At 37.2% G+C, this 11,529-nt stretch overlaps 2 protein-coding genes across 3 annotated transcripts; one reads left to right on the top strand and one right to left on the bottom strand.

Annotated features, from left to right (window-relative positions):
• Window positions 1-1,565: 1,565 nt before the first annotated feature.
• LOC102590384 (chlorophyll a-b binding protein P4, chloroplastic) lies at window positions 1,566-3,815 on the top strand. Its single transcript, XM_006343377.2, has 6 exons — window positions 1,566-2,188; window positions 2,265-2,397; window positions 2,470-2,582; window positions 2,674-2,778; window positions 3,074-3,162; window positions 3,236-3,815. The coding sequence occupies exons 1-6, from the start codon at window positions 1,971-1,973 to the stop codon at window positions 3,376-3,378; spliced, it is 801 nt and encodes a 266-aa protein (XP_006343439.1). The 5' UTR covers window positions 1,566-1,970; the 3' UTR covers window positions 3,379-3,815.
• A 100-nt stretch (window positions 3,816-3,915) lies between these two features.
• Window positions 3,916-11,115, bottom strand: LOC102590069 (protein WEAK CHLOROPLAST MOVEMENT UNDER BLUE LIGHT 1-like). Of its 2 annotated transcripts, none has more exons than XM_015306955.1 (3): window positions 11,093-11,115; window positions 6,392-7,247; window positions 3,916-6,122 (listed from the first exon to the last, which is right to left on the bottom strand). In XM_015306955.1, the coding sequence occupies exons 2-3, from the start codon at window positions 7,232-7,234 to the stop codon at window positions 4,254-4,256; spliced, it is 2,712 nt and encodes a 903-aa protein (XP_015162441.1). In that variant the 5' UTR covers window positions 7,235-7,247; window positions 11,093-11,115; the 3' UTR covers window positions 3,916-4,253. The 2 variants fall into 2 exon arrangements, with proteins under 2 accessions (XP_015162441.1, XP_006343438.1); XM_006343376.2 differs by lacking the exon at window positions 11,093-11,115 and adding an exon at window positions 10,764-10,915.
• Window positions 11,116-11,529: the final 414 nt, after the last annotated feature.

Genomic DNA, 11,529 nt, shown 5'->3' with positions numbered 1-11,529 from the left:
GAACTGGGCAGGGGAATATTTTTATTGTATAATTATAAGTGTATAGGACGAATATATATGTATTTGCATGTGTATATACAATTTTCTCTCGCTTTATACAAACAGAAACGCAATTTATACAATTCTGTTGTATAAAGCGAGAGAGGCGAGCACAGAGGGAGTGAGGGAGAGAGGAGAGTGGCGAGCGAGAGTTTGAGGGAGAGAGGTGCTGACAAACAGTTTGCTACAGGACACAATTAAATCAAAGTGTGATTATACCATTTAATTTGAATTAATAGTTTGCCATTATGTACAATTTTCCCTTTAATATATCAAATTTTAATCCAACCCGCCCATTTGACACCGCAATGCAACATTGAGATTCAACACGTCTCCTAAATACAATTTAATTGGACAAGATTTATCTATGATCAACTGTTTCTCTTCCTTGTCTTTTTTTTTTTGAGAGTCTAAACCAATTTCTCCATTGAACTTTAATATGGAAAATAGTGGAGCTAACTGTAACGATCGTTATCCGTACATACATAAAGAGACTTTTCATTTATGTTGGATTGTATATTGATTTGATGAGTCTTTTCTCAAATGATTTTGTTAATATAATTGGATAGTTGGATTCTGATGGTGATAATAGTGGTACAACTTACCCCTCCCCCGGGCACCCCTCACCTTCCACCAACCGACTCCTAATTTTATTTTATTTTTCCAAAAACAAAAAAAGAAATTTATTTCATTTCACTTATATGGGCTGGATATGGATTCTCATGTTAACCCATTTTGTTCATAATTGTATGAGCTTAAATAGGTTGAAGACCATATTAACCCATTTAAGAAAAGGAAAGAAAGTGATCCATTTAATTTAATATGAGCAAAATGATTTCATTTCAGTTATATGGACTGAAATTGCCACCCCTAGTACAAGGTTGGAAGATGACAAGTAAAATAAGTAAATTGATCAGACGATAGGCCAATCCATTACTTGTGTTTTGTAGGAAAGAAAAATATTTTCAAATTTTCTCATATTTGGTTAGCTTAAATTTTTATTTTTTTTCTGTTTCTCTGCCACTCCAATCATCTACTTCAAATGTTGTTCAAGGATCATTCTTGTTCATTGATATTTAAAACTTGCAGAGTTGTGCTTCTCAATTTAGCACGCACCAGCTTAACATGATGCCTCCACTCTCTAGTTCAGAGCCTCTTCTTCCAAATTTGTTAGGTACCTAATATTTGTTGTTGCTCACCACGTTGAGGATTTTCAGTACACTCTGTCCCAATTTATTCGACAAATTTCTTTTTTCGAGAATGTTTAAATTTGATCGAGAATTTGCTCATGAAATCTTCAAAAAATTTAAAATAAAATTTATATATTTGTAAACAATAATTAATAATTCAAAATATTTAGAAGATATACTTGTTTGAATCTCGAAATCTGAAATGTGTCGTAAGAGAGTAATGAATATGGTGCAAAGAGAGGGAGAATGAAAGAGGGAACAGAAGTGATTTTTGGATCATTATTTTGGGCCTAAAGTGTTTTTAGGATCATCATATAATCCAAAGATGGGTCATTCAAAAAAAATTGTGGCCATATCATGTCATCTTCCCATATAGATAATCTGGCCTTTGGAGTTTTGCTCCAATTAATTTAAGTAGTGAATGTTTATTGCAAATAATTTTCAATGACGAACCCATTTTAGGTAGGTGATAGCTTTTGAGCACGCATCATTCATAGCTATCTAATATACATCCACTCATCCAGTTGTTGGAAGGAAGAACAAACTAGCTCATCCAAACACCTTGAGCAAAGATTATTTCAACAAACTTGTGGTGGATGAATTAAAAAAGAGATAAGTGGGGTGGGGACCCCTCCTATCTTATTTGTAACGCCACAAAGCCAAGTTTTGGATATCATTTGTAGAATGGGCCGTTGCTTATTCACCCATTACCAATTGAGTTTGCTTGTTGAGTGGTGATATATGGAGATTGCAGTGGGTAGAGGTTTCCAAGTTTTGACATTGTCGGGTTCATCTTTTCATGGAAAGAGTATACGTAAAACTTGTGTATCTCTAAAAGGCTTTAATTGGACTAGTGCTAGAAAAGGACATTCTCTAACACCATGCACAACTCTGGTTCAAGCTCACCAAAGGCCAACATGGCTTCCTGGTCTTGACCCTCCGCCTCATCTTGATGGAACGTAAGCGTATTCGTTGCCTACTAATTAACCAACTTTCCTACTTAGTGGCTCATCATATATACTTTCTTTTTAATAGTCTTGCTGGAGATTTTGGTTTTGATCCACTAGGACTTGGAGAGGATCCTGAAAGTTTGAGATGGTATGTACAAGCAGAACTTGTTCATGCCCGCTTCGCCATGGCTGGGGTTGCTGGAATTCTTTTAACTGATGTAAGTAATCATTTAATACTTGTGTAACATTTTTTTTCTCTTTATCCTAACATTTCTGGTCATTCTTTTTAGTTGCTTCGTGTCACTGGAATAAGGGATTTGCCAGTGTGGTATGAAGCAGGAGCTACAAAATTCAACTTTGCCAGCACAACAACTCTGCTCATCATTCAACTATTATTGATGGGGTACAACGTTTAACCGGTTGATAGAATGTTAATTCTGGACAATCTATGCCGGCACTAACTTATCCCTCTCTCTGATTTCTTATATTTACAGGTTCGTTGAAACAAAAAGGTACATGGATTTTCTTGATCCTGGCTCTCAAGCAAAACCTGGATCCTTTTTTGGACTAGAAGCTGCACTGGAAGGCCTTGAACCAGGGTAATTTTAATATTTTTTTGTTTGCCAAAAAATGAAAGGCTTACCCTTGTTAGTGCGGGAGTAGGGGAAGAACCGTATAGGTTGATCCACCACGAGTACTATGGGTTCAACTAAACCCGTTGCTTTCTGTCCAAACTACATTCATAGATGACAGATACTAAATTAAGATGTATACAATATAATTACACTTATTCTAAATACTCATTCTGAACACATAGACTTTAAATTTTGGATTTGCCTCTGAGAGGGCTTATACTCCTACTAAGCATAGCCAGAAATCTTTGACATTTAGCAGGTATCCAGGTGGCCCTTTATTGAATCCTCTTGGAATTGGAAAAGATATCAAGAATGCTAAAGACTGGAAACTGAAAGAGATTAAAAACGGTTTGTTGAGATGCATCATTCTTTTAGTGCTTTTAAGTCTTGTCCAATATTTATACTTCCCTCTGTTTCGTAGGACGCCTAGCTATGGTGGCTATGCTTGGTATTTTCGTTCAGTCTTCTGTTACTCATGTTGGTCCTATTGACAATCTGATCGAGCATCTCTCCAATCCATGGCACAAAACCATTCTTCAAACCATTGCTGGATCGAGTTCTTGATTATTGGAGTTTGTTGAAAACATGGCATACTTAAATGTTTTCATTCAAAGGCCACTCAGTAAAGCAAGCAACCTTGTATAAGAAACTTATGTGTATTTCAATCATGTCCTTCCATTTCTGACTGACTATATAATACTAGGACATATAGAGAACAGTTGTCAATGAAGGAAATTATACGGTATCATATGGTTTCTACAAAAAGATCAAATGACAGGTTATTTGAGGATGATCTTTAGGCCACACCAAGTAATAATCTTACCTGCACCAGGTTTTGCGCCAAATCGGTGAATGCAATGCACATGTCATGCATATAACGTTTTACTGTTAAGGTTAAATTCCTTGGTTTGGTGTAAAGTGTAAACATGGAGATCAGGTAAGTATTTTTCTGACAATGAGTGTATAAGTGCTTTAAATAACTTATGCATCTTCTACCCAACAGAAATGGTCAATATGCACATTTGTTACAATTCATTACAGCATTCGGTCAGGATTGCATGAACAAAGCGGAAAACAAGCAGAATACTATCACAAATGATATGAAAAACTAGAAAATACTAGAATTATACAACCCATACTGCCAAGAAACCCAATATTTCAGAATCTGAGAACTAGCAGGATATAACAGTTGAAGCAGCAGATGATTTACTTACAGAATCACTTTATTGACTCGGCCAAACCTATAACAATCTTACTCTGTTCTATAAACAGCCCTCCAAAAGGTGAGAGAAGTATTTTGATATTGTACTATACATGATGCTCGGGATGTATACAGAAAAACAGTGAGAATTTACACTCCGTCAACCAAGAAAAATAACCAGAAAAATAAAGGGACAGTTGTATAACATGAGGGAGAATCTCTAAAACCCCAAAGCACATCATGCTGTCTTGGCCTGTGATTTCTTTCTTCCCAGAAGCATCAAGAGCCTTGGGAAGAAGGACCTTTTCTTTTTCTTTGGGATCTTCAGTTCTGGAGATGTATCAGTTTCAGTATTACTTCCTCGCTCATATGCTCTTGGACTTGACCTATGATGTAGTGAAGCAGCCTCTGGTGCACGCTCATAGGTTTTCGATGCTTTACTCTCCTCAAAGCTCGTTCTCGGGCTTCTGGTAGTGTTTATCAGTGGAAGAGATTCACCAGCTTTCCGCCTTTGCCCATGCTCAGCCCTCCATTTCCTCAGCTCTTGCTCCACTGCCAATTTCCCTTCCTTGGCTTTCTCTGCCTTCTTCATTGCAATTTCCAGAGCTTCCTTTCTAGTAGTCATCTCACGATTAACCTCCTCCAGCCTGCTTAGACTTCTCAGTTCTGATTCCTTGAATACTTCAATTTGGGTGATAGCAGCAGCCACCCTCTTATTAGCTTGCTCCTCCGCCTCATGGGCCAGCTTGCTGAGATCATAATATTCTTCAAGAGAAAGTGTTACTCCAGATGGGGAATCTTCATCATTGGTGCTTCGAGCTAATTCACTCTCTTGCAGAGCATTGATGGCTTCTAGCGCCAACTTCTCAGAAGCTTTTGCAGCTTCTATCTCCTTATTAGCAGCAATTAGTCTACTTTCCATGGTACTTGCTCCTGCCTTTGCTTGCTCTGCTTCTTCCTTTGCCTTTCTCAACTCTTCACGAGCTGTTTGTGCAAGTGACTTTGCCCGATCAGCCTCTTGGGCAGCCTCTTGCAATTTCTTGGGAAGCTCCACAACCTTTTCTCTTGCTTCTTTCTCTTTCATCTGCACAAGAGCAATCTCTGACTTGGTCCTGTTCAACTCAGCCTCAAGAGATGCTACAGCAATTGATGCCATGCCTTCTCTCTGCTGGATGGAAGCTAGTTCTGATTTTTCTTTATCTAATTCTGCCTTCAATGAAGTTGCAGCAACCTTCAAGCAATTTACATCATCTGTTGCTTTCTCGATGTTGAGTTTCACTTCTTCAAGTTCCCGTGTAGCCAAGGCAACCGCTGCTTGTATCTTGGCATGAGTTCTTTTCTCTGGCTCTGACAGTTCGCCGAAATTGCCATCTTCAACAGTCTCTTGTTTCAACTTTGATTCCATGTAAGCAGCAAACTCAGCTTTGAGATCCAGTAGCAAAGCTGAAGCAGTGTCTAATTTTGCTTTGAGATCCTTTGAAGACAGTATTTGCTGGTTTAGCTTCTCAAGCTCATCTTCTGCCTGCTTTAGTTCTTTCTCCCATGTTAGAGTATCTTGCTCTCTTGCCATAGCAGCTCCAATTCTGTGTTCCTCCACCTCCAAATGTGCAGCTTGTGCAGCTTCTAAAGATTCCTTTGTAGTGATGAGCTCAATAGTCAAATACTCCACTTCTTTCTCAACTTTCTTTGAGGCAGAAACCGCTTCCTCTGCTTTTTGCACAGCATCATATCTCTCTGACACCAATAAATCATACTCTTTATGCAGATCTTTCAACTCATAATCCACAGTGTTTAGCTCCGAAACTGCTGCTTCATGCCTTGCTTTAGCAACTTCAAGCTGCGCCTTGGCTGCAATACTAGCCTCATCAGCAATTCCCTGCTCCATCTCTTCTACCCTGAGTTTGGCAAGTTCTGAGTCCTGTTTCGCTTGTTGTTCTTCAGTTTGTGCTCTCTCCAGGTTCAGCTTCAACTCTTCTATCAGTCTTTTAGTGCTATCTAGTTCCTTCAACACCATCATTTTTGCTCCTTCTGCAGCCTGAGACTGTTTCTTGTACAATGGGATCTCTTCCTGCACATTCGCTAATTCTTGATCGACAACTTTCCTTCTCTGCATTATCCAGAAGTGGAAGATTTAGTTAAAAAATTCATCGTGGGACAGATGTCCAAAAGATGAATGTACAGGTCAGCAAGATATAAAATATAAATACACAATCTAAATAGTCACTTCTTATGGTGCAGTATCCCGGTGAACTTGCAGATGCAATCCTTCATTAGATAGAATCATCTAAAGTGGCTTTCAACACACTCATTTTGATGACAACCAAATGTCTACCTGAGTTGAGATTCAAAGAGTGTATAAAGGGTTCATGAGCTTACCTCCACAGTCTGTACTCGATGAGCCTTCCAGTCAACAATGCCTCCAAACTTGGAAACTGCCTGCTTCACAGATTCAATTGGTGCTGCTGTGTCAATTTTAACTCTGTTAATAACAGAGTTATTAGGGTGCTTAGAATTGGCACTGGGTTCTGGAATCTTAACTGTGAGACAGGAAGCCTTGGTTAGGGACTGACCAGTGTTAGGTACCTCTACATGAATATTATATTTGTGTTTTTGTTCTTGAGTGGATGAAGAAGTTGTTTCAGCAGAAACATGAGAAATACTTGGAGAATAATCTTGTTGAAGTAGTGAGACATTATTTTTTTCTCCTTTTAAAGGATCAGATTGTATGTGGTCAGAAGATTCTTTTTGGTTTTCCTCTTTTAGGGATGCAGGGTTTGAATTCATGGTTAATAAAGGTGAAGCATCATGCTCTTCTGTTGGTCCATCAGTAGTATGATTCGGTTGATTCAAAAGACCACCACCGCAACCCCCATCAGATGATTGCTGCAATGAATCACTTGCTTTTGCATCCAATATAGACGATGAACTGGCTTCTGAGAGAGCTGTTGGAGGCTCTAACGATTTCAGATCCTCTACCAGTTTAGGTGAGGCTTCCTGCTGAACTGTTGGCACAGCTGATTGAACACTTCCTGTTTTAGAAATGTCACCTGCTCCATCAGATTTAATGGAAGGCTCCTGAATTTCAGAGTTTGCTGTTTCATTCATATGTTGCCTAGTTGGAGTTGCACTATGTGAGTGATCCTCCTTCGGAACAGAAACTTCAGGTTTAGGAGCACATTCTTGGGGAGAACTTCCCTTCACATCTTTTGCATCTTCCATTTCCAATTAAGAGCTGAGATGAACCAAAAAATAAAATTGGCAAAGATAAGTAAGGGGATACATAACCTCTCTCAAGTAACCAAACACCTTCCCAACCTTTTACCAGGAGGTGAACTACAGAATTGGAGATATCAAACAGCTGTTCTTTAAGACCCAACTTAAACTTAAGCAATTGCAACTATTTTCTGTACAATATTAAGATCACCTATTTTGAAGTTTCTACACTATAACCTCTACACAGTCATTCATTTCATTTGAGGATTGCTAGTTGGATAACAAAAACTAAGTTAACTTTTGCGAGAAGGTTTAGGGCAACACACCTTACTAAGAATATGAATAACTTCATCCTATCCAACTAAGCTATAATCTTTTTCTGTAAATGGAATACTTATCCTATGTTCACTAGTTAATGCAATATCATTTTTACATTGCCAGCCAAATAAACAAAAAAATACTATCCCACATGAGGACACACTTCCCATAAAGTAATTTTATTTGAACTCTAACTCAATAAAGAATTATGAGACACTTTTTACTTATCGAAGGAAGTGAAGTCAAACAAGATATTCAATTTCAAAAAGAGAAGTACTAGGGATTTCATAATTGAATAACCAGTAAAGTCTTGTCGGCAAGTACATTTATCACATTAAGTTTAACTTATCTAATGGATATTTATATATCAGCTGATCCATGATATTTCCCTAATATTTTCATCAATGAATCGCATAACGGGAGGAGTAAAAGATCACACCAGAGAGGTACAGTCCCTAATTTTTATGCAGTTATTTTAGACCCAGTTGTTGTCTACAACTCGTTGCATATGCATGCTATGGATTTAATAAAAAAGATATGCAGCTGTTCTTCTTCTGATCCATTCCCCTTCCTCATCAACAACATTGAAGCCAGGCAAAGAAAAAAAACAACAAGAAGGAAAATGAGAAATGAAAAAGTAATCAGCCAACGCAGCGGCGGAACCAGGATTTTCAATAAGGGGGTTCAAAATCTAAAAATATAGACACACGAAGTAGACGAAGGGGGTTCGACATCTACTATATATACCTAAACAATTATTTTAACCATGTATAAATCATAGAATTTTCGCCCCCAAGGCCTAGCTCAAGTGGCAAAAGGTGGAGGATTTGTGGCTTAGGTCGCAGGTTCAAGCCCCACACCATGCAAAGCGAAGCCCGGTATTTAAGTGGAGAAGGGTAGAGGGGCGGGCCCATTATCCACCGAGTTTAGAAGGCTGTGATTGGTCCAAAGGGCGGGTCACAGACGGATTTCTCGGTTATCAAAAAAAAAAAATCATAGAATTTTCCGCCGAAGGGGGTTCAAACCCCCTCATTGTAAGGTGGCTCCACCACTGAGTCAACGCCACAAAAAATACATCTGTGAAACTTATTGTCATCCTTAACTTTTTTCTCTTCTGCAGCACTCTCATTAAGGAATAAGGACACACCATTCTATGGTGAGACCAATCCTAGTTTAGGATAGTCCATGTAAAACTTAAACTTCTAAGGCTTATTCCAGTTTTTCCATATAACCAAATCCTTGGATTGTATATGCTCGCTCCTAGAAGGGGAACCTTTTAAAACAAAATGCTGCCTGAACTCCTTTTCTCTTCCTAATATTCTATGGTCCAAGTCTTATCAGTTTTTCCATATAACTAAATATTCCACTTGTGTTTTCTCGAAGCAGGAACATAAGTAATCTTTAAAGAAACTTCCTGAACTGCACTTCCTGTACCAACATTGGTAGACACTTCTCACGAAACTACAAATACATTACATACAAAACTTCCATCACACATCAATCTCAATAAGTTGAAAGAACAAACAATCAGATGAAATGCCTAGTCTATTTATTTGTACTAATGCACATGCTGGAGGTATGGTTGCTGCACTTGGAAAAAAGAAGTTAGTTTCCTAGTAGCTTTGCTATCAATTCATGCAGCAAAATGCTTCAGGAAATTCAGTTGAAGACATAGAAGTAGACATGGAAAAAGCATCTTTCAAGGTTTCCAAGTGATAAAACTAGAGTTTGTAGAATAAATTTTATTAAAAAGAAATCATGTGGTTAATAGTCCTACTTGGAGCACTTTAACCCTTATAGTAGTTTATACACTCATTAGCATTGAAAGAATGTAACAAGTTCTCTTTCGGGACCCAAATATCGGAAAGGAATCACAAAATCAACTTTTCGGGGAAACATTAGATAATTGAATCCTCTTTTCTTCCATCACCAGAAAATTCTTCATTCAGAATCCTCCATAGCAGATAATGTCAACGTCATAAACTTCATCAGCGAAATGCATGACTAGCACAAGTGGAGCGTACCACATCAGCAGCTTAGCACATTAAGAGCAGGCATATAACATGTGTCTTTAAACCAATCAAAATATGAAAGTAGCTTGAATTTGGGTTCCACTTGTTTCAAACTGATAAGTTAGATATGCAAGAATCCTTAGACAGCAAGCAGAAATCATGTGAAAGATTCGTCCTCCAATTAGATTAAACATATACATAAAGGGTAGCAGATGGTCTATCATTTGGCTTTGAAATATAGAAAAGAGACAACAAATCATACAAAAAAGTTATGCTTGCTAAATACACAAACTTAAAATGTGTAGTTATTTAGTTTATTAGCTAGGCAATAGTACCTAGAGAACGCCATTTAGCTCTAACATGACGAAAAAATGGCAAGTAACTTTGTCAGTGAGGATGATTACACCTAACCATACACCAGCAGGAATACAGTTTAGGGATGCAACTGTTGTACACAAAGATGGTGTAGTAATACTGAATAAATACAACTCAATTAAATTGACCCCATGTTTTACTAATCACATCGACACCACATCTTATACTCTAAACAGCTATCTAGTCATTTTATCCATTGACACTTGAATTCCAGATTCATGAAGATATAACTGACTTACGCTTGGTGAACGATTGAGTTGCTTACAATATAGGAGTTGATAACTCTGCACAATGTTTTATTAAAGATATGATGTTGCATTGAATCTCCTATATTTAGACAGAAAAACATGATATTACTAGGACTAGTTGTGGTTTTTGACACCATCTAACCTCATCTGATTGAGCTCTTTACAACACATGCATATATGAGAAGCTAGTCAACGTGGGTAGCAAATTAAAAGCATCTGATTGGGCTCTTTACAACACATGCATATATGAGATGCTAGTCAACGTGGGTAGCAAATTAAAAGCATGAGCAATACTAGTAATATAAGGTCTCTCTCATGCTAAACAATTAAGACCCACAATTTATCCCAAAAGATCAATTACCAATACCATCTCTTAGTATGGAATTGACCAAAACCCCAAACAACAAGGTTCGAATTTGTGAGCTAAGCTTGGTTTTAATTACATATATACATATATATAACCTTTCCAGTATACAAAGATTGCTCTTTTTTTTTGTGGCACAGAATCATCAAAAATTAAATTAAACAATTATACAAGAAGCATATGATAATTGACCAGAAAGAAAAGATAGCAAATATTACCAGAAATGATGTCTGTTTCTTGATGTTTTCCCAAAACAAAGAAAAATAAATAAATAGTGGTTTGGAAAAAGGAAGAAGAAGGAGAAGTAGAGGTTCTCAAAGATCCTCTTCGTCTACCTTTTTTTTTTTTTCTTTTTGTCTTTTTCCAATTATGTCTACTTTTCAAAATAAACATTACAATATCTAAAAGTCACCGCCAATTAAGGAGAGCTGTTCTTTTTTCGCTGTGTTTTTTGCGCGTGTTTCAAACAAACCGTCCCCGCACAATCATTGATTCAAAAAGAGAAAAAAAGATTCAAATAATTGACAGAGTCGACTGGTTGACAAACCTTTTCCGTTCCAACCCACTTCCACTATTTTCATTTTTCACTATCATACTGCTCCCTTCCTCTCTATTTTAAGCACTCATGTTTGTGTGAAACTACACGTGGTTGTGCCTACTGTACGGTTCGGTTGGCTATTTTTAAAAATTATACCATTCTAATTTTTCAGGTATTTTATAATGTATAAATAAAATTAGATTTTTTAAAATTATCCCAATCATATGGGTTTCTCTTCGATATCGGTGTGGTTCAATTAATTGTCGGGTTATTTTTTATACTTTCACCTCAAAATACACTATTATTAAAATATTTCTTTCACAAGTATATTCTTGAAGAAGCACTTCAATTCTTCACTAAGAAGCTAAGAATGTAAAATCTTGTAACCGTATTGTTTGATCTTAAATTTTTAATAGGAGTGTTTGCAGAGGTTTTGTCATATTGTT

This window comes from Solanum tuberosum, unplaced genomic scaffold, assembly GCF_000226075.1.
Source record: "Solanum tuberosum cultivar DM 1-3 516 R44 unplaced genomic scaffold, SolTub_3.0 scf00043, whole genome shotgun sequence".
NCBI lineage: Eukaryota > Viridiplantae > Streptophyta > Magnoliopsida > Solanales > Solanaceae > Solanum > Solanum tuberosum.
This window is presented reverse-complemented; position numbering and strand designations above follow the sequence as displayed.

Coding starts and splice junctions, on each gene's coding strand:
- LOC102590384 (XM_006343377.2), top strand. CDS start 1,971: ATGGAGATTGCAGTGGGTAGAGGTTTCCAAGTTTTGACATTGTCGGGT. Junction 2,189..2,264: donor CCGCCTCATCTTGATGGAAC/GTAAGCGTATTC, acceptor TCTTTTTAATAG/TCTTGCTGGAGATTTTGGTT. Junction 3,163..3,235: donor ACTGAAAGAGATTAAAAACG/GTTTGTTGAGAT, acceptor TCTGTTTCGTAG/GACGCCTAGCTATGGTGGCT.
- LOC102590069 (XM_015306955.1), bottom strand. CDS start 7,234: ATGGAAGATGCAAAAGATGTGAAGGGAAGTTCTCCCCAAGAATGTGCT. Junction 6,123..6,391: donor ATCGAGTACAGACTGTGGAG/GTAAGCTCATGA, acceptor TGGATAATGCAG/AGAAGGAAAGTTGTCGATCA.